The sequence below is a fragment of the Pseudoliparis swirei genome, chromosome 13, assembly GCF_029220125.1.
Source record: "Pseudoliparis swirei isolate HS2019 ecotype Mariana Trench chromosome 13, NWPU_hadal_v1, whole genome shotgun sequence".
NCBI lineage: Eukaryota > Metazoa > Chordata > Actinopteri > Perciformes > Liparidae > Pseudoliparis > Pseudoliparis swirei.
Genome location: NC_079400.1, coordinates 6,417,472 through 6,445,199, shown reverse-complemented (window position 1 = coordinate 6,445,199; position 27,728 = coordinate 6,417,472). Strand labels below are relative to the sequence as shown.

Here is a 27,728-nt window from a genome sequence, read left to right as displayed (position 1 = left end):
TATACTGGAGCCGAGGCGACGATTTACCCCCCCGGTGTTTTGAAACCTTGATCCCTTTAAAAAAAAAAAATTTGCTTTATGCTTTCAACAGCTAGAAAATGTTTTTATTGATACAATATTTGCATTACTAGCACACCTTGGTTTATTGTAAGGAAGTGAGCGACAGCAACCTCACCTTCATGTAACCAGATGTTAAATACACTACGGCTGCATGTTAATAGGGCCTTTCCAGTTAGACTACAAACAGGCTTCATGTGGCGCATCAGGGTGTCACATTAGCAGGAGTCCGATTATTATTGGTGTCAACTTGAGGGATCTAATCTATGTCAATCACGTACTGACATACATACAGTGTGTTAAGCTTATCTCTGCTAGACTTGGGTAATAGTTCTGCATATTTGCATCAGATATGTGTGGAGGATCAGATGGTTGTCACCTCTCATTACACCTTCAAATGTGGGAAACACCCAGTTAGTCACAGTATTTAGATGTTTTTCTCTTCTTTTCTTACTTCTGATAACATCACTCAAGACCGAAACAGAACATATCACCAGACATTAGCCTGCATCTCGGTGAGAGGAGAGGTTCCAGCGGCGGCTGCCTCGTCCTCAGAGCCTTTGATTGAGGAGCGTGTCCACGGCCTGAGCCAAGTCGTCCACAGTGCCGTCGGCCGTCACCGTCGAGTGCCTCTCGTCGCTGGGCCTGAGGGAGGAGAAGGAAAAGCACACGCTTAAGGACGTGCAGCACGGTTTGATGCCATCAGCCACATTGTTCGGGTTCGCACATTCAGTATCGTCAGAAGCAGGAAATGAGGTTCTGAGAAGACTTCGGAAAGGCCACGCTTGAACAGAGCCAAGCTGAATTGAGGGGAAGGTTTTGATAATAAATCATGTCTTTGTGCTATCGGAGTGATCAGAAGAGCTCACTGATGATCAACAACAAAGTACTAACAATGAAATGTGCGTTTACACTGAAAGGTGTCCGTGCAGCTGTTTGCCAAAAGCGGCTGCAGGGTAGAGCTACTAGGTTATTTAATGAGAACTACGAATTCCCAAAATACCCAGTTTCTCAACATAAAACCAAGAGAATAATTTGGAGACTGAGGCTTGTTGTGACCCAGAAAGAATGCAGTTGCAAGATACTGTTAACAGTAAGAAAAGAAAAAAACGTAGTTCTTCTATTACATTTAATTTGACTGATGTTTCTCCAAACTTGGATTTATTTTCTTTATAAAAAAAGGCATGTCTATCTGTCCAACACTTTAGTCATATCTGAAATACCTCAGCAACTATTGGATTGATTGCCATAAAAAAAAAAAGAGGGCATAGGCCAAAAACATCAGCAACAATTGGCCAGCGCGGTCATCACAATGTTGTCTCCATCTGGTTTCTTAGAGAGAAACATCTGTAGGAGGCATGATGTCGCCTGCATCTCCCCCCGGCGGCTGCCATTGTTTGGATCAGGGTCCAGTGATGGATGTAGATATGGATGTTTAATCAGCTGGTAGAGGAAATGCGATCCATTTGGCGCTGCACCAGGCCGGCCTGCAGGACCCCTTTTTCTCCCCATCACATCAAAAGACGTACACACCCCTTCATTCATCTGCAGGCCGGCCCAGGACTCCTGCTCATTTATTAAGTGGTGCCTATAGATTCTCCCTCCGCCCCCCCTCCCCGGGCAGCCTCGACCAGGCTCTGTATGCTGCCTCTGTTCCCCAGTCACGGGTCGGAGCTCCAGATGGGGAGGCTTTGTGTGGCACTGGGTGGGACACACACACACACACACACACAGAGACACACACACACACACACACCATTAATCCTGCCCTCTGAGGGCCATGGCAAACATTTGTGAGCAGCCCAAGTGTAGCGTCAGAAAGAAGAGTCTGGCGGGGGTGTGAGGAGAGGGCATGAATACTGAAGCCACGGTGAATACTGGGAAGCGGTGCCATGTGTTTAGGGATGTCTGTCAGCCACCAGCGCTTGGGTTATGCGAGCTGGCCCGCTAATGGTTTCGGGTGTTATGTCTCCCGTCCTGGATTGCTACCACACCCTCTTGTGCCCGGGGACTGATGGAGTTCACACGCACACGTATAGGCACGAACAAGTAGCCTCTCCAACCCGATGCCCCTTTAAAGCGTCCCTTTGCATATGCGTGTGTGTATTCATTTTGCTGCTTTCCTCCCGTTGCCATGAATAATTAAGGAGTAACCAGGTCAATGTGGCTAGTGTTACCGATGAGGTAATGTGCGACGAGCTGTGCGCACTTCAGGTCAATGCCATATCGATACACGAGAAGAGATAGATTTGCCTTCACCTATGGATGGTGTCAGCTACGAGGAAGGAGGTGGGAAGCAGCCGAGAATTGAGTTCAACGCGGCTGCCACCAGGCTGAAAGACAGAAGAACTCCACCAGAGTGTCGGTGATATATCCAACGGTTCGGGTTTTCGACTGGTGGGCTGACAAACAATTCCAAGACCATCAGTCGGGATCTTGGAAATGGCAAAGTGGCCGTATTTCACTATTTCTTCACATCTTATGAATTCAATGAGTCGATCAGTCGAAAAAAAAGAATAAAAAGATTAAAAACTAATAAAACAATCATTGGGTAGAGCTTTACACTTGATCTCTGTAACACCGTCACCTATCACATCAGTCAACAAGTAATCAGAATCATTATTCCATGACCTTTAAAAACATCTACATAGTGTACTGGACACCTCTGATGCCCGACAACAGCGCTGATGTGACAGTGGATTAAACAGTTTGACCAATGGGTATCGTGTATATGAGGCAATATTAGTTCATAGAAGCTCGGAGTGTCATTGGCCTGGAAATATAACATACTTGGCTCTATAAAAACACGGAGATCCATTTTTCTAAGGACAGGCCGTGTCTCCATGAAATGAAAGCGGATATGAATGACTCATACGGCGAGTGCATTTGTGTGTGAAAGTCAGCTGTGTGATGGAGTCGTGGGTACGACGCAGACATGACGGAGATGGGGGTTGTTCGACACTCGGATGGAGGGCAGCTTCTTCTTCATTACCTCGTCAGGGTGGCTGACCGGGGGGTGAAAGGCACGACAACCTGCCCAGCAGTTGATGCTTAACGCAGCAGCACAAACACAAAGACACAGGCGGCACGCGGGGGGAAGCAAAACTGTCGCATACCCGGATGTCCATTTACACTTCTCTCTTCACCTCCTCATCTTTCCCGAGTACGCCTTTCGCTTGACACGGTGCACATGAAGCAGATAAGGCCGACATGAGGGTCGAGATGAAAAGTTCAACCTCAGTTTAGACCAGTGGTCCCCAACCATTTTTGAGCCACGGACCGGTTCAGAAATTATTTTCACGGACCGGCAATATAAATGACGTAATAAATATGACGTCATACAATTATAGGAAGGGCATAAAGTGCCAAAACTACAACTCATCATTACGCCGAATTAGTGTGAGCCGTGCGCTTGTTTACCTGCAACGAGCCGCTGATGGAGACGGCGACACAGACGTGTGTTTGGTCCGCTGCTCCTAACCGAGTTCTGGTCGCTGTCATTAGAACAGGCAGAGTTGTTGTGTGAAATGTCCCTTAAGGCCACCGTCATTTGCATCTCGAACACATTTTTTTCTAGCTCGGACGGGCTCGATTCACCGGGAGGGTTTGTTTACAAATGGGTTGCAGGTCTATTCTTTTGCAGTCGGGTCTTTTGTGGTTGGAGTACCGCTCAAACTCTTTTAAAAGCCTCTTCCACCCGGTCAACGTCTGAAACATGGAGAATGTTCCGCTGTTCACTCGCCCACACAGCAGCGACTTTATCGGCCAACTTGAGAACAGTTGTCATTTCCCTGAAGTGACAGAATTCATTGAGCAGGTTGAATATGTTTTAAGATTCTTTGTCACTGTGCCGCCAGCAGAGGGTTCGGCGCGTGAGACTCGCCTGCAGCGATAAACCCGAACTTTAAGACTCCTGAACGCGGCTCAGACATACACACGGGTGGATCCGGTCCTTTTTCAAAATAATATATTTTTCCGACTGATTAAAAAAAAATAATTACAACTTTTTTTATCCAACCAAGCCGTGGACCGGTACCGGGCCGCGGCCCGGGGGTTGGGGACCCCTGGTTTAGAGGACACAACACTCAGTGGCAATACAGCAATGTTTGGGAACTCTTTGCTGGAAACGGCAGCTGGATTTCAACATCCAGAAACAACTTGTTTAAGAAACTAAAGCTTTGAAATGAATACTTTCAATGTTTGTTGTCGGCATTGTAGGTCAGATACTGGGTGGAGACAACAATGCAAACACCTCATGGAAAATTGAACATTATATTACTTAAAACACTGCTACAAAGATGGTTCTCATAAGACGGAGGGTTTTTGTTAGCGATAAAAATAAAAAAAAAGGGGAGTGTCAAGTCTGAAAGCAAGAATCGGAGCAGCAGAGCTACAATGAGGCCAAAATCCCCTTAAAGTTGCACGTGCGTCGTTTAAAATAAAAGCGCGTCTTTAATGTGTAAAAGGAAACCGTTTAAAGTCACCACACAACATGGCGAACTGCGGCAAAAAAAAAGAACTACAGTGATAACAAGTGGAAGATATGACAAAACGCCATTGGGTTCGCAACTTCAGACCCAGGATTTGAGTTTTCATGATGTTATTTCCTCCGGGTAAAAGTCCTCTGCCCGATATAAAAACAAACTGCAACACCCCAAGTATTTTGTAATGTGTGCCGTCACCTGGCTTTAAAAGCGAGGAATCACATTCATGAGCTACGACCGCACTGAGGGAAGTCGGCCTGGCAGCGAGAGACGGAAAAATGAGAAACACCGGAGCCAGTTCTTTGTGTCGACGTGAGTTTTTCATACCAAGCGAAAGAAAAGTACCGTCAGCCACAACACGGCCTGCTCTCACACTGAAGCGGACGATATCAAACCCCAAGCAGAACACCACCTCACCATTACTGTCGCCTTTATGTTCAGCCGAGCCTCGTGGGCGACATAAGATACCAACACAAGACAAAGCCTTCGCCCCCGACCCTGGGGGGGGGAAGAGAATGTGCGAATGTGGAACTGTATTTACTGCTGCTTGGGTGAGAATGTGCTCACAGCTCGACTTGCCGTTGTAAATTTGTTTTAAAAGATGGTCAGAGGAGACAATGAAAGGTAAATCTAGAAGAAAAACGAGTGCAACGAGGCTCATCAAAAAGAGTGGAGGAGAAGCGAGTTGACATGTTCCATTCGGGTTTATTGTCACAAACTCCTGCTCTTCGTCTCGCTTTCGGCATTACCTGATATTTACAGAAGTACAATAAGATCAAAGATAACGCCCTTGAGGTAGCACAGCTGCCACCTCTTGAGAGAAACCGCCCGACTGAGCGGGGGGAAACCACCAGGTTACGTGCATGTTATGGCAACAGACATGACAGATGCAAAGCTGGAGCCTCCACATCCTCTGCTGAATCTGTGGCCTTGCAGCAGTCGTTATCGCTTCACTCTGCCCAAGGCTGTATAATGTTGAGCCATGATCAGCAAACAGCTGCGGTACGGTTTTCACACTTTACACAGATGAACGGTTCTTTCCAATCGAGCAGGACACACAGGGGCTATCCCCGCTTGAAGCACGAAGAGACACTTTATTTTTTTACCCCCATCCTGCGTTTCTCTAAGAATCTCTTGTCAAAACTAGTGACGCTTCCGAGTGTGTGTGTGTGTGCACGCTCGTCAATCTATCTTTGTGAGGACCAATTTTACTTCTGCAACTTCAAAGTGGGGACATGTTGGCAGAACATCACTTCTTCAAAGGCCTGTTTGTGGGTTCAGACTTTACAGGTTTGCAACACACAGAGAGAGTATCCTGAACCACACTGGAAACCTTCCGTCCCTCCCAACCACAAAAACATCTGCGGCGAAACAAACATGTCGTAACCCATAAACCTTTGTTTTCTGTCTCTCAGACACAGAAAGTACGATGCCTTTCAGGTTGCATCTCCATCAATCTTGGATATATTATCAAAATGCCAAATGGCTGTTGCACAGTGTTAGATTTTGTTAAGTATTAGTTCAGCCATTGTTTTCAATATATGCAAATCACGTACCAAAGTCAACGGTTAATCCATATTATTATCTATTCATTTCATCCATTGCTTTTCGTGAACTACTTTTTCTTCTCTGTTCACTAATTTTCACACAATCTCAATTCTGGTCTGGTTTGGTTTGTAGTTATTGTGTTATTGAAAAAGTTAATATTTCCCAGTTAATAAAGTCATTTTAAAAAGCTTTAGACAGTTTCTCCTGATGAGAATAGTTCTTAATTATTGAACCAAATTCTGACAAGAGTTAACTCCCTGCGTCGTTTCACAGCTGTCCTGTCAACATTGTGCTCAATATGCAGTTTTATGTGACCCAGATCTAACCACACTCTCTTCAACAGCTTGTTATTATTAGCGGTGCGGCGGATGACTTGCTGAGCCTTCGTTTGTGTGTGTGTGTCTGTACGTCTATATCTCACTGGATGAGTGTTATGAAAGCAGCAAGAGGGTGCTGAGTCATCTGCTTCAACAAATGCAGACACACACACACACACACACACACACACATGTGGAACCACACTCACACAAACACAAAGCACTACGGGAGAAATGGCTCCAGCAGAAAGTGGGCAAGGGCTCAAGTGCCCCCAGCCAAGCAGCCTGTCTATTGGTAATTGCAAGAGGGATTGGATCCCCATTGAAACAACTAAGGGCCCTGTGTTCATGTATTTAAAAGGCAGTGCTACGTTTCAGTCTGCCATCTGTGAGCTTTAGCTCTCCAATTCTCTCCTACTCCTTCTCTGTCTTTCTCTCTCCCTCTCAAGGGTGGAAAAGTACCGTCTAGGGGCTCAGTGGCCGAGGCCTGGCCGGCTCCTTTGTCTCGGCGTGGGAGTCTAGTCTCACTGTGAAAAAAGCTCTGGTTAATTATTAATATCTCATTGATTTATAACACACGGCAGGCTTTAAAAAGGAGCCTGCCGTCAGGGGAAGCGGTCACACCGGGGTGGCGAGAGATGGTAGGCCAGGCTCAGGCACCCACTGGAGACTCATCGAGCTCTTTAACCTCTTTGTCATGCCTCTGCCACATCCAGCTCTAATCGGTGGTGCGCTGTCATGCTCTTACCGTCCGCTTCCATCTGATCCAAGCAGAAGCTTCAAAACACAGCCTGAATTAAACAGAACATGTTGTCGATTTTTTCTTGGGATGAGCCTCCCTTTGCCCTCTCATTGTAACGTTGATGTCGTTTAGATCTCTGGGTAACGTCTGACCTGGTGACCTAAGATGACCTCTTATCTGTCACAATGAACAAGACACCAGTTAAGCGAGTACCCTGCAGGAAACCCTGTGTTCTGTGAAGTAAATACCCCCTTCCTGTGGGATTAATAGGTGTTGTAACTTGCACCATTGCAAAAGGTAGCCACCTTTATCAACCCGTGTTCACAGGAGTTACAAAGGATCTCAACAGCGACCCACGAATGAGATGCTAGGTTTATTCTAAATGCTCGTATACACTATCGCTTATCTTGGAACGCAATTATGTTTAACATTTATTTTTTTGCGATGAAAGAAATAACCATGCAAGTGACAAACCAAGTGGATAGATATGGCTGTATACATAGTGCTACTTTGGCTAAATATAGCTGTGCTTAGCCATACATGGCTAGATGTGGCGGTGTTTATATTTGGTCAAACACAGTGGAGAAGTAGATTGTGCTGAAGTGGTGGTTTCTACGGACATTTTTCACTCTTTTTAAAAAAAATTTTTTTTTCATGAGAATCCATTGCAACTGTTGTAAATCCAGGTTGATTACACATGACACCTTGTGAACAAGCGCAAGCCTCCGGGCAGGGAAAGTGACGTACTCAAAACTCATGTTTTCAATAAAATATTCTATTAAAAGCATAAAAATACAAACGGCAAATCAAGAACGGAGAGACAAAGGGCCCAAAAGACAAAGCAGGGTTGTATCTCAAGCCAGAGTGCTGTCTAAATGAGGAAATCATTCCCAGGATTGATTGTGTTTACATTCCTCTCAAAGCGGCAGATTCTGATCCATGGGAATGGAATGAAAACAGAGCTTAGACTCGTGGTAAATGCTGCCCTTAAAAAGACAAAACATATATCAATTCTGTCTATAGAAAATAATTTCTTAATTTGAATATGCTAATGAGCTTAAGTTTTATTCATTGTGAAAATGATAATTTTTGCAACCCTGGAGCACTGCAATGGTGTTGAAAAGAACAACCCACCCACCACTCTGGGACAAGGAAAGGAGAAGGTGGGAAGCATGGAGTCAGGAATGAGATCCAACTAACAGAGCCCAGCTTTCATGCATTACCTAAAAAAGGAGGGGAACCCAGCAGTGGAAATAGAAACCACATGCAACATGCATTTTGCTATTCCACCATGCAGACATCCTGACAAAAGGCCCTGCTGCTGCCTGACAAAGGAGGCCGAGACGATCATGTATACTGGATGAATCGTCTCTGTTGCTCTGGGCCATCGGTGTTTAGCTTGGAAACGGCAGCAAAACAAACACCCAATCGGCCCGTTTGCCACAGAACAAACGAAACGCAACAGAGTCCCAGTGCTCTCGATTTCAGGCCCTCTGATGTTTCGTGGGGGCCCCGGACACAAAAGAACGGCCCCTGCGGATTCTGCTTCAGTTTAAAAGGCCATATTTTGCACATGGTATGATTCACTGGATTAGAGTTAAAGGGTCTCTGTGGTGGCGCAGAGGCAAAACGACCTCAGTGACACGTTCGGAAATGCTGGAGCGGTCAAGTCGACAAGCTTCACGGCCCACACCCTCAGCGGAGAGGAGTGAAATGAGATAACTTCACTTCCTTCCCACACAGACCAAACTAATGTGCTCACGGCGCTCAACAGGACAGGGTGTGGGACTGTGCTGTTGTGCTAGATGCGATAAATGCACGCACGCTCGTTTAGTGAGACAAGTTCACAAAAAGGTCAAGACGGCGCCAAAAAAGTACAACGCAAGTGCAAATCAAGCATAGCCTGTTCAGACAACCACACAATAAATCCAGTTCTACAAAAACATGCAGCAGAAAGTGACTGTTTTACTCAACTTGTTGACAAATACAAACAAGGCCTTGAAATATGGTAAACTAGAACGGGCACTCGGTAGAGCGCATACCTTCGCATATCACAAGATTGGGCATTGAATTATGAACATGTTGGCATTAGTTGCATGCCAATTGGATATAAATTGACCGCGCTATGGTAAAAAAATGATTTTGACCTATCCATGACCTTGACCTTTGACCCGATTGATCCCAAAATCTAATCAAATGGTTCCCGGATAATAACCAATCATCCCACCAAATGTCATGCGATTCAAGAATATGTTGACCTTTTCATGACCTTGACCTTTGACCCGATCGATCCCAAAATCTAATCAAATGGTCCCCGGATAATAACCAATCATCCCACCAAATTTCATGCGATTCGGTTTAAAACTTTTTTTGTTATGCGAGTAACACGCATACAAATAAATAAATAAATACACGGCGATCAAAATATAACCTTCCGCATTTTCAATGCGAAGGTAATCACAAACGTTAAAGACTTCCCCGTCTGATGGGCTCACACTTGAAACCACGTACATTATCATAGCCATTGAGGCTATAGGACACCAGCAGATGCCTGAAAGATAAGGCTGAAATACAGCCTGCACCTGAGAGCCATCCCAGGGACAGCGATCAGCTTAGAAAAAGGAGATTAGGCTGCAACCACTGAGCCAAGGTTCAGTGTCACAGATCTGCGAAGGACAAAGCGCGTCCATAAACCCAACACTGCTGTGCTGTGTTCAGTCTAATGTCGGTTTGATTCACGAGAACGGTGATACGATAGGCTGCTGATGTCAGAGGGGGAGAGCGTCGCCTTTCCGTTGACACACACAGAAATGTTCACACTTCTTCATGAACCCTTTCACTCGTCAGTCACTCAACCGTCGATGTATTCAGGCTGGAGAGTTGTCAACTCTTTTGCATAAGCGCCTTGTGCACACAGAAGCAAAAAAAAACCACGCGCATTACATCGTACAAAAAGTGTGCAAATGAGATAAGAAGGCCAGCACGGACACATAGAAACTGGGATAGAAGATTAAAAACAACAACATTGTTCCCCGCAATAAATAATACATTTCAAGAGCACGTATCAAAAGATTTGAATGTGGCATATCTGCGCTGTAGTCCAGATATATTACCATCGTGATGGCTGAAAGCTTTAAAACCAAAACCTCCAGATAATTTAATTTCCTGCACGGTTGAACTTATGTTAAGGCATAACTGTACAGTACATCTTGAATGACTTTAATATCCAACAAACTATTTCAGTATAAGTTAGTTTGTGGCCACTTGAGAAGTAAGAATACAACCCATTATTAAACAATAGTGTGGAAATAAAAGATGCATTACAAAAATCCCGACTGTTATCTTAATAATATAATATAGCGAAGATCTTTCCACTGTGAAGTTGTAACTCACTCTTAATCCAATAGCTTGTCCTATGAGCAGGCCTTCCTTCTCGTCGCTGCACCGATAATGTCTTCATTTGCATGACTTCATCACGGGGACCAGTGGAAATCTGCCGTGTCTCTCCCCACGAATCACATGTTACGTGCCACTCAAACAGTCTGCCCAGTCTGGGCTCGGCCCATGTGGGACACTGGAGACCAATTCCCCTGGACCTCAACTGGATTGATTGGGGACAATTGTCCAGGTCAGTGGGGCCAGGAAGTCTGTCATAAGGTGTTAGGAGTTCAGTACCTCCTCACACACACACACTCTCGCATGAAACGGATCATCCAACACCACCGCCCGATGTCTATAAAGAAGACTTAACAGGACCCATTAGAGGACTTCGTGGCACCGACTTCACATCCTTTTGACTCTCGTTTCACATCCGTCTCGGGCCGGCTGGTTCTGATAACTATGATTACAGGAGTAGCAGTTCAAAGTGATAGCTATGAATATTTGCATACCGGCCATCTGGTGAGAACGGTGTGTTCCAACTCGTGTTACACATGCAAAAAATACACATGCAGCATTGTGCAGCTTCAGTGATGTGTGCTATCCACTGTAGGCCTGTGTGCTACGCAGCCCACAGCAGGCACGACGCACATCGACACAACGCATCTTTTATTAGTATAATGTCAGACTTTTGAGTTGAATGCCAACACCATCACGCTTACATTTGTAGGCCCCATTCCAATTGTATCGCTCAGACCACGATTACATTACCTCCTCGTTGTTATTTATATCTGATAACTACAATATCTCCCAGCAAGGGAAATTAAGCATCAACACACCAGGAGCTAAAAGTCTGCAAACACTCCACTGCTGGCAGTTAGATAGATAGATAGATAGATATATACTTTATTAATCCCCAAGGGGAAATTTGTCGTTACAAGTAGCAGCACCAATAAACCAAACGCACAAGAATAAAAACAAAACACAAATATAAAAAACAGGGATGAAAGATATAGAAGTATACAAAGTAAACAAAACAAAATATATATGTACATATACAACACACATGCATACACAACACACAACATCAATGACAAATCAAATCAAATTCAAAAATATTAAATATATAAGTTACAGTCGAAGGAGAACAAATATTAACACAAATACAATCCATTCAGTCCAATTAAAAGAGAGCTACTGTTTGTTTTTCTTTGGTTGTTCACTTGTTGATCAACATTGTAGGAAACGGCTCACATTTATTTGTTGTGACGACAAGAATAGCAATGGAGGGATTGTGCAATGATGGAAACAATACGGCACGCATGCCCCATTAAACCAATCTTGGCATGCTCTCCAACGAACATGCTGACGTGAGCAGGTGTTAAGTGCAACTCTCACACAGCACAGAAGAAATGCTGAGGGAAAACCAATCTGGCTTCCTGTTGCGTCCTTTGGGGACGGCCGCAGACAGAAAGGACACGAACCAGGGTGCGGCTTCGGTGAACTGGTTCACAGTGTGCCCCATCGGGGACTCCATCCCTCTGGAGACGTTTGAACTGGCTCGTCATGCTTGGAAAACAGTTTCCCCAACACTCGCATCAGCAGTGGAGCGTTGGCCGAAGGGAGAGGTTCACAATGTGAACCGTTTAGAAGATGGTTGTTGCCGTGTGAAAATGTCTTCGGTGCTCTCTGCCAGATTCCAACGGGAATCCTAGTACGGGCTTCCTCTAACTCCCTGGCCCTCATTCAAAATACCTATCGGTCCTGTGTCAGCATCCGACACATCACGACGCCGTTGTTTCCTCGTCAGAGTTACACATGCCAATACTGAGGGTGCATCTTCAAAAGGAAATGCTTTGAATCAAAGTTCCCATCACAGGGAGACCGGCAGCGTGCCGAAACCAAAAGGTTCAGAAACTAATTGTGTCGACTACCTTTAGGAATTAAAGCGATTTATAAAAGCTTCAACGCGACACGGTTTTGTGCCGATGCAGTTCCTTGAAGATAAGAGAACGGAAAGAAGAGCACAGGACCAGTCGAAGCCACCGCAGGAGATGACTATTTAAAAGTGTGAGGCGCAGGACAGAGAAAGCATACTCATACTTTGACTGCTCTTCCAGTGTTATGACAGATATTAACTAGAATGGGCACTCTGTAGAGCGCATACCTTCGCATATCACAAGATTGGGCAATGAATTATGAACATGTTGGCATTAGTTGCATGCCAATTGGATATAACTTGACCATGCTATGGTAAAAAGATGTTGACCTTTTCATAACCTTGACCTTGACCTTTGACCCGATTGATCCCAAAATCTAATCAAATGGTCCCCGGATAATAACCAATCATCCCACCAAATTTCATGCGATTCAAGAAGATTTTGACCTTTTCATGACCATGACCATGACCTTTGACCCGATCGATCTCAAAATCTAATCAAATGGTCCCCGGATAATAACAAATCATCCCACCAAATTTCATGCGATTTGGTTTAATACTTTTTGTGTTATGCGAGTAACACGCATACAAATAAATAAATAAACTAGAATGGGCACTCGGTAGAGCGCATACCTTCGCATATCACAAGATTGGGCATTGAATTATGAACATGTTGGCATTGGTTGCATGCCAATTGGATAAAAATTGACCGTGCTATGGTAAAAAGAAGAGTTTGACCTTTTCATGACCTTGACCTTTGACCCGATCAATCCCAAAATCTAATCAAATGGTCCCCGGATAATAACCAATCATCTCACCAAATTTCATGCGATTCGGTTTAATACTTTTTTAGTTTTGCGAATAACACGCATACAAATAAATAAATGGCGATCAAAACATAACCTTCCGCATTTTCAATGCGAAGGTAATAAATAAATACACGGCGATCAAAACATAACCTTCCGCATTTTCAATGCGAAGGTAATAAAACACAAGGGAAGTGGTTCGCTTTGTTAAGCAGCTGTGGCAAACAGGTACTTAACAGCCATTTGACACATCATTTCTACGAGGTGATATGTCACTGTTGTGCAACAGCTTGTTCCAACGCCCCGAAGGGACCACAGCAACAGTCACTGGGAAAGAGATGCTATTTAAATCTTGAGGAGATAAAAGTTCTAAAATGCACCAATAGCCCGAATCCAGAGTTATTCTCTGTCCTCATGTGATGAGCCCCGAGACGAGGCTGGCGGGGTTGAAGGAAACGCGAGTGTGTTTGCTCCAAGGCCGATGGATGTGGAAGAGCGTCAGAAGATCTGGGTATTTTAAGGTACTTGTTTTGTTTCATGGGCTACTTTCGCAGGAATGGACGGGGCCTCGCCTCCAATGCTAAGTTTAGTTATCTTCCACATCCTTGGACTGCTGCTGAGATGGCGATGGTGGGAGCCACACTTTGAGCTTTACAACGGCTCTTCAGAGATGTGTGGGGGATTTCACAATGACTGCGTCCATATATTATACGACCTATGGTTGTAACCAACAGTAGTCCAAAAGCTTTTCCTCCCAGGTATCAAACTTATCAACAACTTAAGTCAGGAACATTTTGTTGTGAAGATTAAGCTCCTAAGACTGAGAACCTGTCAAAGCATTCGGGACGGATCGCAATCATTTGACTCTCTGCTGAGTGATCGTCTGCAACCTGCCGTCCCTCCACGACGCTGAGGAGGGCAAGAACGATTGTAGCCTCCATTGTCGTCTCATTTGCAGTTGGGTTCATCAATAATTCCAGAGACCCCCACTGAGACACTTACATCACCGGGACAATTTCTTACAGTTACAAACCCATGCACATCGTTTCTCTATTAACATAAACTTATTACCTTGATACTTGTAACAGTTTAGCTCCACGCCTTCCTTTTTGTCATAGTTGTTTTCATCCTGTCACACCATCTCGTCAATCCAACTCCTCACCTGCCTCTGATCACCTCGTTAGTCCCTCATTCCCTTCACCTGGTCCTCACGCCCTTCTCACCTGCAGCCCATCCCCTCGTTAGTCCCTCATTCCCTTCACCTGGTCCTCACGCCCTTCTCACCTGCAGCCCAGCCCCTCATTAGTCCCTCACTATTTAGCTCCCTCACTTCCACTTGTCCTCTGCCTGATTGTCTTGTGTTTTCGTGCCAAGTTCTCCAGCGTTATTAGAGTATATTCCTGACCTGCCTGTTCTGACCCTGCCCTGACCTCTGATTCTCTGCCCCGCCCCTTTTTGGACTTGTTTGCTTCTTCGACTGATCTCCCGGTTTTGACCCAGCCTGTTTCCAACCAAAGACAGTAATCCTTGTTTCTCCTGTCTGAGTCGTGCTTTTGGGTCCACTCTAATAGCGTCGTGACAATACTTTAATAATATACTCGTCTTAACGTACTGTTCTAAACATACATTTCTATATTTTAAGTAATGTCTCATACTATTTGTATGCCCGCACTCACTGTGCCAAATTCTTTGTATGTGTCATACTTGGCAATTAACAGTTCTGATTTGAGATACTCTGTGGTATAGACAAAACTAGGTATTAAAGTACTGACATTTGACTTGAACTACAGCTCTCACAGGCTGAGCAGAGGTTGGACTAGAGCGTTGGCAGACTGTTGTCATAACCCTAATTTCAAACCACCTTTAGGTGTCGGCCCCTCGTTGCAAACCTGTTCGACATTAAAGAGCAAAGGAACCTCTGGCTCCCCTGAGGGAAGTGCGCTAACTATTCGTCCATTATTTAACAACAAGGGAAAGTTGACAGCTAGAAGAACACACCCCGATACTAATTACCCTCATAAACGTCTACATTCTCAACAGTCATTTCTGGTGGGGACTTTTATATCACGTCACTTGGCCACTAGTCTTGAACTTTATCTGCAGGAGCAATCACATCATTGGAACAAACTACAGTGAGCAGAGAACATGAGGATGAGATTCATTTACCTAAACCTGACACGCCCAACATATTGTACATGTTGAGCTTTTTCTAACGGAATTAAAAAGGCATATTATATATATGTTTTTAAAAAGGTGAACACCTCTAATCTTCCATCTTAAAAAAAGGGTTTCCTGCGAAGACAGTAAGATGGCAGACAGTGAAAACATACAAAAGAAAGATCCAGCATCTGACTGATCCAAGTCATGCTTCACGCAGGCCTTGCTGAGTAACACAAAGTCAAATCAAAACATTTTCAGAATGAGCAGATATGATTAGATTGTCTGTGATTTGTATCTTTTCCCCTTCCTGTCCCGTCACTGGGCCGAGGGTATTTGAAGCAGTCTTTTTTCAAGTCTGATGGGAACTGGAGGCCTGCGCAGCATCTGGTTGACTTGGAAACAGCTGTGTTTTCACAGATCTGACTGGAGGTTTATAGCTGCTCCCAGAAAGCCTGGGTTCACTGGGCCGGTTTGGCTAAATAACCCTAAATCTCACGTCTGCTGCTCACTTGCAGTCCCACAGTTCACTGTTCCTCTTCTAGTTCCTAGGGAATGCAATAAGTCTGCTTAAGGATCATAGATGTTATGAGGTGTTAATGTTAAATAAATAAATTACAGCTCACTGTGGAGCCATGAAACAAACACACACACACACACACACACACACACACACACACACACACACACACACACACACACACACACACACACACACACACACACACACACACACACACACACACACACACACACACACACACGAAAAAGTGTCTTCTGTCAATCACACACAAACTGACGAAAACTAAGAAAGAGACACACTTTAACGCCTTGAATCCAGTCCTAAAAATGAAACATTGGCCTTGATAAACACTCCAGTGTCATTTTACTGTACAGTACTGAAAACATTATTCAACCACTTCTCTAATAACTTCATGTACGCATGTGTTTTAACTTTCAACACATAAACTCCATTCACCAATCAGTCCATAAATCTGAACCGCCACAGCTGAAACGCAACACGTCAGGTCACACAATACAGATTCCACACATGTTCCTCAGTGGGGAAACTGCCCACTTGTTTTCAACCAGTTGCTCTCTACTTCCCCCCCCCCCGCCCAAAAAAAGAAAGTAGTATGAGCAGGGATATAATGCTGCATTTAGTGGACTAAATCAGACAGTGTTGAGAGTGTCAGCCCGCTGGAGCCGAGCTGCTCGGAGAAGATTGCAAAGTCATGAACCGCATGCATTCATGGCCGAGCTGCAGAGAGAGAGAATCTGTGTTCAGTCTCCTACAGTTGTGCAGACAGAAACCCGGCGTACCGTTATTGTTGGCTTCTGAACTCGCATACCGGCACAGATATGTAGGTTCCACAGGCATGCACATACATGTCAGCAACATGCACGAAAGCATATGAAGGTGGAGACGCACAACCCCACATATAGCCATACAGCCATAACCCCGCACAGAGGAGACAGGGTTTTACAGTGAGCGGCTGTGGACTTAGTACAGGGTTAGAGCCGACTGATGCTCAACAAGATGACTCAGCGTTCTTTGGTCACATGAGCCCAGACCTGCATGCATGTACGCAGCAGTGGAGCAGGTCATCAAGCATGGTGCTCTTCAGACTAATCGGTGGTTTATGGCCAAACAAAATGGTGACTGGAGGTGCACTCGGAGAGCTGCACCAAGGCCATGCCCCATCTGGCAATGTGCTACATAATGTGTGTAATTTGAATCCGCTGGAAAGTTCCCTCTCCACCAAATGAGGACCAAGCAAGTATCTTTGACTGTAATCTTGCTGACAAAACACACAAAACAGAGCAAACCCAAAACATAACCACATAGGAAAAGAACAGGGGATAAAAGTTATTTTAAATACTGTTCTGTGAGGACTTACGCGTTTACTCCACTCCATGTATTTGAAAGCTAGTTCCTGTGTTTGTAATTGGTGACATCTTTGAAATAAGAAAAGTGCAAAAATAGCAAATGTTTAGAAATACCCGTGCACATATAAATCCTAGCGCTAATATTGCATTACATACAGAAAAAAACCCAATACACCAGTTCCTGTATAATTTTGAACATGCATTATACAGTATATGTGTGATTGTTTCTCGGTCTCCCCCTTTAAAGTTCTCTTCTGGGGGAGTTGTTCTTGTTGTGAGGGTCCCGGGACAGAGGATGTCGTACATCTACAGATTGTAGCCCTCAGAGGCAAATTTGTGATTTGGTCTGTATAAACTAAATTGAGTTTATGCATAGCTCCATAACTCCTAGTTATTTTTCTCTTTTTGTCAAACCATAACTACCACATATCTTCTAAAATAATCAACCATATATTTATGTAATTACACCATGAGAAAGACACCCCAGTAATCTTCAGATTTAGGATTATAAATCCTTCGGTGACTATAACCCTTTGGGCGAGTAGCATCTAACTTGTAGAGATAAAAAGCTATTTTCGGCAGCTTCAATAAATAAATAAAAACTGGAACGCTCAAGAATGAGGTGGTTGGCTCACTGTTATGGAGGAAACTGCAATTCACGATCCTGGTGTGAGGGCGCCCTCTCCTGGCAGATAGCAGAATAGATTCTGATTTAGCGTATGGTCAGACTGAACAATCTTCAAATCTGTAGAAACTTCTTTCTTTCTTCAAAAAAAAACGAAACACCTTTTATAAGAACAGAGGTTGAAAATATGGCTTTATGTCACCTAGTAATGGGTAAATATTTTCATTTTCCTGGCATAAAAATACAGATTTAGCCAGAGAACAAGATGGTATTGAGCTGGTTTCTTACTCCAGAATTGCCCAGCTGTGGCCGATAGGAAGTAATGTCCAGGTTTGGTTGATATAAAAGACATCACTAACCTGTATTTGCCCGTCCTGACTTGTATGCCTTTCATTCCGCAGTGTTGGGCCCCACCCACGTCATTCACCAGATCGTCCCCAATCATCAGTACCTGCCGGAGAAGATTATTGAAGGACAAAATCATTTAGTTGAAGATATTTTCTCACGCTGTTGTAACTAAGAACAGATGTATTTCCCTAAATGGAGGCTAATGACATACCAACATCTCATGTAACTGTTAGTTAGGGGATGCATTCAATTCTAATATATTTGATGCACACAAGTCTCAGCTATGCTCTCTAATGACCAGCCCAGTTCCAGTGGCAGAAAAACAACTTCTGATCAGAGAAGGTGATCTCAAGAGTTTGGTAATTCCTTCTGAGCGGAATGATACTTGTCACTTTCACCAACTGTGCATGAAAGCATGGGGGAGTAACAGAAGGCTTGGGAAGCAGCAGATGTAGCTGTGGATATATCCGTCTCAGAAAAAGACAAGAAATCCAGGGAAAGGAGTGAGGCTTTGGCTGAGATGAACCCAGCTTTCTCAGAGTGCCAAATACCAAAATAGACAAGCTTAGCGAGACTGTGGCACATGCATTATGCTTCGGATACAATGAGATCGGTGGATACTATAGGGACAGACAATAAACACATGTTCAGACGACTGCTGAGAATGGGGGGAAAATAAACATCTTGTAAAAGTAAAAGGCAGTTAACATGGAAAATAATCTGCACAGCATACTTGACGGTGAGTCTGTGGATGTTGAAATGTGGCCTGAAATTATTTGTGAAGTCGCTTGCACACCCGTTATTTACCATTGTATTTTTTTTCTCCAAGTAATTGCACAAGATTGCAGATGCTCACAGCTCGTTTGCCACTTGGAGGTGAGAGACCATTGCCACTTCAGAGTATAGCGACATACATTTCCAACTGGAATTTTGAAACTGACCGTCTCAAAAATAAACCTAGATCAAAGAACTTAAGTAGAAATGAGGCTACGCACCTCATGCGGTTGAAGCCCCATGTCATTGAGAACACTCTGGAAGAATGTTGCGGATGGCTTTCCAACTACTTCCGCCTTTAAATCACAGGCGTACTGGAGGGAAAGTAAAAGTTAACAAAATTAAATCACATCACATGGACAGAAGTGCTGTTCTTAATAAATATATCAATGCAAACCAAGCACCTACTGTACCTCCAGAGCCTTCATGTAAGCCCCGACATCTAGTTTCAAACCATCCGTCTCTTTGTAGTACTTCCTATAAAGAGGTCACAAATACTTTGTCCATAATTTCATATAGTGCTCATCACTAAGAAAAAGCAATATAGTAATGCCAGCTGACTTGTAAAATACCCTCTTACCCTTGGCCCAGAGAGAACAGCACTGGCTTCTCCAGGCCTGTAAGGACCCTGAATGCATCGTTCAGGTTCTGGTAGGTAAATTGTTCAGCTGCGTCTCCAATCACAACACAGTTTGGGTTGGTCTTGTCAACACTGTCAAACTCGGGGAGAAGTCCTGTACAAGAGTAAACATAAATACCTTTGAGGATTGGGTCATTTATAGGATAGTCTGATGATATAATATTTCATGGTGTCAACAAATCCCATGAGAAGACCAAAATCAACAAAAAGGGTTTGTATAGACACAATCTGAGTTTAGTTTAGGAATAATGCATCACTGGGTGACCTGTTGCTTTATGACAGCGAACAAGGAGGGAGCAGTGGTTTGTACCTCCACCCTGCTGCCTCAAATACTTTGGCATTACTTGAAACTACAATGTTGCTTTAATGTTATTTTGAAATGAAAAGTTGTAACCATCTTGCGATGGGATCACAACAGGTGAAGACAATACCCGTGTGGTGGCTGGTATGGAAATGAATACAAATATAAATACAAGTCATTTTTCATGATATACATGTTTTGTAGGAACCAGTAGGCGTGAAGCCGAGAGACACATACTGTATTGGTGTTGTATTGTTTCCCAGTCTGAGGCTTTCAAAATTGGGTTTTTGCTCAATTTCATTTTAAAATCATAAAGACTATCAAGTGCCCTGAAAACCCTCTTTTGCGTGGACAAAAATATCATGGCAATTTTATATAATATCGTGACTTCCAACATGCAATAGGTCTTCACCATCAGACACGAGCAGGTGAGGCCGTAAACCCCTTTCCTGAAGGACAGCCACGGCTGCAGGTGCAGGAGAGAAGACCTCCGACACGAGGATGTCAAAGCCCAGTCTTTGAAGCGTGGCGACAAACTTCTCTCTGGCGGCCTGAGTCTCATTGGTGCAGAAGCGCAGCTGCAGGTCAGATGCCTTGAGCCTTTGGAAAGGAAACAGGGGGGCAGATTGAGGACGGAGGACCCAGTGACAATGAGCTAGAAGACGGCTCAAACATGCAGTACCTTGCCTGCACACGGACCCTTTGGGAGTCTAGCAAAGGAACTGCAAACCATAACCGACTGCGCGCGCACTTTGATCCATATAGTGAGCGTGCACGCAGCTAAAATCTCCAAGGACTAAAACGACTCGCTACTTATTCACTCACTTTTTAACGGCTTCAATTGAACCGGGTATGGCGACCCCGTCGCCCTCCCCGCTGTCATATAAAACGCCACACATGTCCAGTATGACACCTTTCAAACTCGTCGCACAGCCTGGCCAGCCAGTGTCAGCCATGACGAAATGACAGCACCAGGGGCGCATGCGCGTAAAGTGAGGCAGACGATGTTCTCGTCACTAGAACATCGTCTGCCTCACTTTACATTCATTCACGAGAATCTAGTGAATGAATGTCGCAGTTATCGGTTCACATTAAATTGGATAGCACGGCAATTAAGAATTTAAATAAAAAGGAAATGAAAATGAAAAAAACATTCAAATAAAAATGTGACTTGCAGTCGGAGTGATTTATAAATACCACGCGATCTATGACGTAATAACTCTGTGCCTGAAAAACCTGGTCGCATGTATTTTAGGGATGATTTTGGCGACTGAAGCGGACGCAATGATGTTGTTTCTTATTTTTTTCAGGTGATCTTGCAATCATCGGAAAAAGTTGCAACATGGAGGCGTGTCCTCTGACGCAGCCACGCACGCAGGAACGTGCCACGCGCTGACGCTGCCTCCCCCCCCACCTCCTTCCCCCTTAGACCATTTAATAAGCCGCGCAGGAACCTTCCATTTCATCCATCGGACTCGACGGACCTCATCCGCGATTCAAGCAAAAAAACAACTTCTCTCCACTTCTTTCTGGTACACTACCGTTTCAACTTCCCTGGAAATGATGAATGTAGGGATGGCTTAAAGTAACTGAAGTCAGACAGGTGCTAATGTTAGCTAGCTGTGGTTGGGTTTGTGTGTGAGCGCGGGCGCGTGCACTACTCAAAAGCGTGTTACACTCTTCGGGTGAGTGTAAACGCTTTATATTGTCATATTTATCTCGAGGGTTTACACGGAGGGACACGTTGTCCTCCGTGCTGCGGCGTTATGCTGGAAGCTGACTGTCCTTAATTAGCGCGCTGGGTCCTGAAGTTCCTGTTGGGTTGTGTCGGGGAGGCAGCTCCCCCAGGAACCTATCACCTCTCGAGCAGCTGTAATGGTCACGAGCCCTTGATACCAGGCCAGCTGCTGTTAATATGTATTTATAGGTCCAGACAGTGTTCAAAGTTATAGATTATCCAGATAGACAACTGGGAAACTTCTCTAGATTTTCCACTCGAAAAAAAGAAGACTTGTATTGGTATTTTTATATTGCCAATACCACGTAATAAAGGCTACTTTTACGAGTCATGGCTATTTAAACGTCGAGGAAGCAGCAGTGCATTATGCATGTGGTGAGCAGTAAGATGAGAGGACAGAGTAGTGTCACTTTAAACTTAAGTCTACTTTTATTGCGAGCAAATGAGGTGTGCAACGTCACAGTTGAGTACTTGAGTTGCCATGCTGCTGTGGGATTGTTAAACTCAATCAACTCCGTTCCTCTATTGTGTTGCCAGTGAAAGAGAAATGCGTTGTTCAGCAGACCTGCTCTGTGGAATGCCACAAAGAAACCCCAACGGTTTAAAAAAGCCAACAGTCGTAAAAACCAAATTGTGTGTGTGCTCTTATCTAATAGACGTAGCAGCTTGCAGCCATGAAGGGAATGATTTTCCAGCTCAGCCGCAACCTGAGCCGCGCCGCCCCCGTGCTGAGTCGCGGCCTCCACTCGGGCACACGTCCCGCCTCCACTGCCGCAACCAAACTGATGTCCGACCGCTCCCTGACCTCGGACGAAATCTACGCCCGCGAGGACAAGTACGGGGCGCACAACTACCACCCGTTGCCCGTGGCCTTGGAGCGGGGGGAGGGTGAGTGCAGAGTATCATTTGATTACAAAAGTGTGATTTAATGTGTGATTCTCCTGATGACTCATGAGTGATCACACTTCCTAACAACTCTGTTTTCTCCTGTACTCCAGGCATCTACTTGTGGGACGTGGAAGGCAGCCGGTATTACGACTTCCTGAGTGCTTACAGTGCAGTGAACCAGGGCCATTGCCACCCAAAGATCGTCGCCGCGCTCAGCGCCCAGGCCTCCAAACTCTCCCTGACTTCCAGAGCGTTCTACAACAATGTGCTGGGAGTCTACGAGGAGTACATCACTGGCTTGTTTGGCTACGACAAAGTCTTACCCATGAATACAGGTACTGGAGGGAAGCATCGCACACTAACGAAATATCCTCCGAGGCTATTATGAGTGCATTTGTTGACGTGTCTTACTTTCGTTAGGTGTTGAAGCTTGTGAGACGGCCTGTAAGCTCGCCCGCAAGTGGGCTTACAACGTGAAGGGGGTTCCCAAAAATCAGGCCAAAATCATTTTTGCAGGTAAGTCACAATCTTATGCTACGTCACACGGCTCCTTCTGTCGGGGAGCTCAAGGTGCCAGAAAATAAATGTGTTCATTAGTACTTTTTAATAACTTGTGCCTTTACACATTCTTTGCATATTGTACTTAAATCAGGAGTTTAGATTCTGAGTTCAAATGTTAAGACGCTTTAACTCTTGATTACTACAATGATTATTTACACCTCGCCTTATACGACAATCGTTCAAGATGGTCAAATTTGGCTTTAGTCTAATCATCTGGACAGATGAAGAAGAAAGAAAAAGACATTTACGCTTTTATTTATCCAGTGGGGAAATTCTTCTCTGCATTTGACCCATCCTTGGTTGTTAAGGAGCAGTGGGCTGCAGTGAAGCGCCCGGGGAGAAGGTGACCGAATGTCCTACATCATGTAAAGATGTAAACACAACCATGATACATATGCCTCATTCACTCTTGATATGTAGATGGAAACTTCTGGGGTCGCACCATGGCGGCCATCTCCAGCTCAACTGACCCTAGTAGTTACGAGGGTTTCGGCCCCTTCATGCCGGGCTTTGAGATTGTCCCATACAACGACATCCCTTCACTGGAGGTACAGGTTTTGATTCTATCTTACAATACATGTTTGTTTCCCTGTTGGTTCAGTTGTTGAGGCAGTACAATGGAATGGCATGTGAGCTGCAATGCTCCAAATTTTTAAGAAAATAAAAAATTGATTTCAAAAGATTCTCCAAATTAGCTGACCTGACCTCGTTATAAAGTTTGTGAACAGGACCTACTTAATGACTGCTGTTGCGTGTGTCTGCTGAGTTTAGCAACTGCTGCTGTTTTATGTCAACATGAGAATGTAATGATTGACTAAACTAGCAAGTGTTAGTTTGATGGGGTGAACTTGGACAAATATAAAACCATATTTTTTCCCCTACAGAAAGCGTTTCAAGACCCCAATGTTGCTGCTTTCATGGTGGAGCCCATCCAGGGGGAGGCCGGGGTGGTGGTGCCAGACCAGGGCTACCTCACCAAAGTCAGAGAACTTTGCACCAAATACAACGTGAGTCTGGACTAGAGCACAGATTAGCAGGAATGACATGTTATGGGACCCGGCTTTACTTGAATGTTTACATTGGCCATCTTTTATATACTTGTCTTTTAGTAATAAAAAAAACTCAAGTGTTGCTGTTCGCTAAGGGTAGGACGTGCATTTGGGTCTGGTACTCGAGGCAGAGCACAACAAAAAGTGAATCTTTTGTCAAGGAGAGTTAAAAGAGGAGATGTCCCCCCTCCTGTCATCGGGGTATAAAAGCTGTTCTGCACTGAACAGAAAGGCTTGAGTCCCATCCTTCATTTAAGAGGCCTTGTCTGGTATGTGGATGCACAGCACTCTAGAGACAACATGTTATCACGTGCACGCTGTATTCCCCACATGCACAGCTCCTAGGGCTCAGTTTGGCCTAAATAGTCCGTAATATAATGTTTCTAATTAGTGGGAAAACCTTTCTTACACACGCTCAGCTGTTGCAGTACATTGCGGCTCCACCTGACCGCCAAATTAATTGAGGAAAACTGCAGTTTGGGCTTCAGTTTTGGCCATTTATTTATTTATTAAAAAATCTGGTAGAAAAGCATTCTTCAGGGAAGGATGAGGTTTAAGTCAATAATGTGAACTGGAAGTCACTTTCCATCAGGCAAAGAGTAGAACGGGTTAATACAACATGTCTTGGTCTGTGGAGAAAAGGATTTCTGTATGAATTTTCAAATATGATATTTATACTATATTGCCTAAACACACTAACTTTGCACAGCGTTAGACATTTAAGGGTTGTGCAATGCTTTGAAGCTGTAACGGAAACGAAGCCAGAAGTCTCTTGCTAGATGGTGTTGGTTCGTGCCTTGTGGGCTGCTGTGGCGAGGACCCGCTCCCTATGTCCATGTAAACGGCTCATTTCTAAACGAACAAAACCAAAATGATTCTAAGCTTCATGTGATTATACATTAATGACACCGTATATATAGATTGGATTAAATTTCTGCAAATATATCGGACTAATCCTATTTTAAGTTTATGGATCTAAAAGCCCAAACCTCGGACTGTGGCGACGACTGCAGTGGGGCTTTGAGACGACTACACGAGTCCTCTGTGTTTTGCCCAGGTGTTGTGGATTGATGATGAGGTGCAGACCGGCTTGGCAAGGACCGGCCGGCGCCTGGCTGTGGACCACGAGGAAGTCCGTCCAGATATCGTGGTTCTGGGCAAAGCTCTTTCTGGAGGCGTTTACCCTGTAAGCATTTGTCACACATCATGGCATATTATGGATTTTATTTTTTGGAAGACTCCAAAAGTCCATAAAGTTTGATCATAATAGTGAAGTTACCGTTTGCTTTTATGAATCCGTGTTTGTGTGCCTCAGGTGTCTGCCGTGCTGTGTGATGATGAGATAATGTTGACCATCAAGCCTGGAGAACACGGGTCCACATATGGCGGTAACCCCATTGCCTGTCAGGTCGCAGTCGCTGCACTAAAAGTCAGTGTTGAAATGCACTTCATTCATAGTTTCTTTGTCCATCTCGTTCCTACTTGTTTTGTCCTTTTTTGTTTTACTTTATTAAACGGGGAGAACTCCCAGTGTGATATGCAACATACCACAATGTTGCTCCAGTTCCTGGCAATTTAAAGTCAGAAGAAAAGTGTCACATTGATGTCATAAATGATCTTACAAATTTAAAAAAAACTACATTTCTTGTTTGCAGGTGCTTGAGGAGGAGAAGCTGGCAGAGAACGCTCAGAGGATGGGAGTGTTGCTGCGGAGCGAGCTGAGCAAACTGCCCAAAGACATTGTGACTACTGTCAGAGGGAAAGGCCTCCTCAACGCCGTTGTCATTAAAGAGTCTAAAGGTACTGAACTGTTCTAAAACCTTCTAAAAGGACTTAGTTTAGTAAATTAAGCATGATCTGGTCATCCCTTTATTTTGTATTTTTATGAAGTACAAAATATTGGCAAATTCCCCATTAGTGGACCTGTGTGTAGGATTAAGTGGTGTTGCATATGGAAACAAACTGATAGCCTATGAAGACGTGAGCATCCAGACTTGAATTTATGATGTCACTTTTGGAGGCAGTATCGGTTAATTTGACTAGGAAAACAAGTTTCTCTAAGCCAAGATTATAAAGATTTTTCTGCTATTCATCTTAAGGTGTTTCAAATTAAAAGGGTCACATGTCTTTTCCATTTTTTTTAGAAAAGCAGCTTCCCACTTTCCTTTCTTTTGTAAGAAAAATGAAGAGTAGAACACTGTTGGCACCTTGCAGTCACTGAATCTGACCTTTTTTTCTGACAACAATCCTCAGACTACAACGCCTGGAAGGTGTGCTTGCGCCTGCGTGACAGCGGACTGCTGGCCAAGCCCACCCACGGGGACATCATCCGCCTGGCCCCTCCCCTCACCATCAAAGAGCATGAGCTGCACGACTGCATCGATATCATCCAGAGAACCATCTTGTCCTTCTAATCTCGACCAACTGTTCAACAATACCCCTTAACCTTCCACCTGATAATCATAATGAACAGGTTGCGTGAAACATGTATTTGTTTTTAAATGAAGAAGTGGTGTGCTTCTATCGGGCTCTGTGGACACCTATGTGAAGAAAAGGTTTCCATAGACTGCAACTTGAGCAAAAAAAACGTGTTCAATATTTAATTGAGGAAACCAGAGTTCAAACCAGTAATTGATTCAATAATTATGCATTACCCAAAACAGCCCATTGAATAAAGAATAGCAATCTCATATTCCATGATGAATAATTCTACATATTATTGAGCTGTTTGTTCTTAGAGGATGTCTGTGCGACGTTGCCCACGCAGCGCATTAAAAGATCAATAAACAAGCGGGCTCAACAAAGCCAAGTATTTTCCTTTGTTGACATCAGCCACAGTCTATTTATTCATTCATAAAGAGTTCATTTTTATGGACTACTACTCCAATTTTCTTAATTGGATTATTGTTCTCTTGTAGCAATTATTTTTTCAATAAACCCGTATCCTTGAAGTCCTATTCTTTTGTTGAATACGTTTAATAAAAATCTTCTTTGCAGTAAAACATGGTTTATTAGTTTAGTAAACACTACTAAACAATTGCTGTCTGCTAACCCCTGTGAGAGCAGCACTATTGCATAGAGGGCCAGCTAGTCTTGGTGTTTTTTAAGAAGTCAAGAACAGGATTTCTTCACATTTTGAAAAAGCCTTGAAATGTATATATCAGTTTTTTTTATTTCAGGTCTTGAATAATTATTTGCGATTTACACTTAGTTTTTCCTCCCCAAAAAAGTACTTTTAATTACCAATACAAATATGTCCAGTACTTGTAGTACGCTGTTTGAATGTATTCTGTTAAAAAATTTCTTTCTTTTTTAAATATTGTTTTTCAAAGGCGATATCACCTTTTTAGTTGTTGCCTTATCCCTTGATCTTCAAATAATTTATTGCAGTCTTATTTCCTGTGTTGCCATTTGTGTTAACACATTCATTTGATTGGCCTTTTTCAGGATGCAGGTTCAGAGTTATACATTAGCGTTGCAAATTAA

At 44.0% G+C, this 27,728-nt stretch overlaps 2 protein-coding genes across 5 annotated transcripts; one reads left to right on the top strand and one right to left on the bottom strand.

Moving 5' to 3' along the window:
- Nucleotides 1–70: 70 nt before the first annotated feature.
- lhpp (phospholysine phosphohistidine inorganic pyrophosphate phosphatase) lies at nucleotides 71–21,339 on the bottom strand. 2 transcript variants are annotated; one of them, XM_056429378.1, is made up of 8 exons: nucleotides 20,832–21,339; nucleotides 20,419–20,606; nucleotides 19,646–19,799; nucleotides 19,479–19,542; nucleotides 19,287–19,379; nucleotides 18,303–18,394; nucleotides 17,954–18,003; nucleotides 592–702 (listed from the first exon to the last, which is right to left on the bottom strand). In XM_056429378.1, exons 1-8 carry the CDS (start codon nucleotides 20,987–20,989, stop codon nucleotides 674–676), a joined length of 828 nt encoding a protein of 275 aa, XP_056285353.1. In that variant the 5' UTR covers nucleotides 20,990–21,339; the 3' UTR covers nucleotides 592–673. The 2 variants fall into 2 exon arrangements, with proteins under 2 accessions (XP_056285352.1, XP_056285353.1); XM_056429377.1 differs by lacking the exon at nucleotides 17,954–18,003 and having other exon boundaries at nucleotides 71–702.
- A 103-nt stretch (nucleotides 21,340–21,442) lies between these two features.
- oat (ornithine aminotransferase) lies at nucleotides 21,443–27,193 on the top strand. Of its 3 annotated transcripts, none has more exons than XM_056429374.1 (10): nucleotides 21,443–21,538; nucleotides 22,401–22,632; nucleotides 22,743–22,967; nucleotides 23,053–23,148; nucleotides 23,614–23,741; nucleotides 24,078–24,200; nucleotides 25,300–25,428; nucleotides 25,558–25,671; nucleotides 25,898–26,042; nucleotides 26,496–27,193. In XM_056429374.1, exons 2-10 carry the CDS (start codon nucleotides 22,419–22,421, stop codon nucleotides 26,654–26,656), a joined length of 1,335 nt encoding a protein of 444 aa, XP_056285349.1. In that variant the 5' UTR covers nucleotides 21,443–21,538; nucleotides 22,401–22,418; the 3' UTR covers nucleotides 26,657–27,193. The 3 variants fall into 3 exon arrangements, with proteins under 3 accessions (XP_056285349.1, XP_056285350.1, XP_056285351.1); XM_056429375.1 differs by having other exon boundaries at nucleotides 21,486–21,575; XM_056429376.1 differs by lacking the exon at nucleotides 21,443–21,538 and adding an exon at nucleotides 22,004–22,119.
- The last annotated feature ends 535 nt before the right edge of the window (nucleotides 27,194–27,728 follow it).

What these genes read in the sequence shown, in the direction of transcription:
- lhpp (XM_056429377.1), bottom strand. Translation starts at nt 20,989, where the DNA reads ATGCGCCCCTGGTGCTGTCATTTCGTCATGGCTGACACTGGCTGGCCA. An exon ending in TCACCTGCTCGTGTCTGATG is followed by an intron (nt 19,800 to 20,418) that starts GTGAAGACCTAT and finishes ACTCTTGTACAG; the next exon opens with GACTTCTCCCCGAGTTTGAC. An exon ending in TGGGGCTTCAACCGCATGAG is followed by an intron (nt 18,395 to 19,286) that starts GTGCGTAGCCTC and finishes CTTCTCCGGCAG; the next exon opens with GTACTGATGATTGGGGACGA.
- oat (XM_056429374.1), top strand. Translation starts at nt 22,419, where the DNA reads ATGAAGGGAATGATTTTCCAGCTCAGCCGCAACCTGAGCCGCGCCGCC. An exon ending in ACGACATCCCTTCACTGGAG is followed by an intron (nt 23,742 to 24,077) that starts GTACAGGTTTTG and finishes TTTCCCCTACAG; the next exon opens with AAAGCGTTTCAAGACCCCAA. An exon ending in TCGCAGTCGCTGCACTAAAA is followed by an intron (nt 25,672 to 25,897) that starts GTCAGTGTTGAA and finishes TCTTGTTTGCAG; the next exon opens with GTGCTTGAGGAGGAGAAGCT.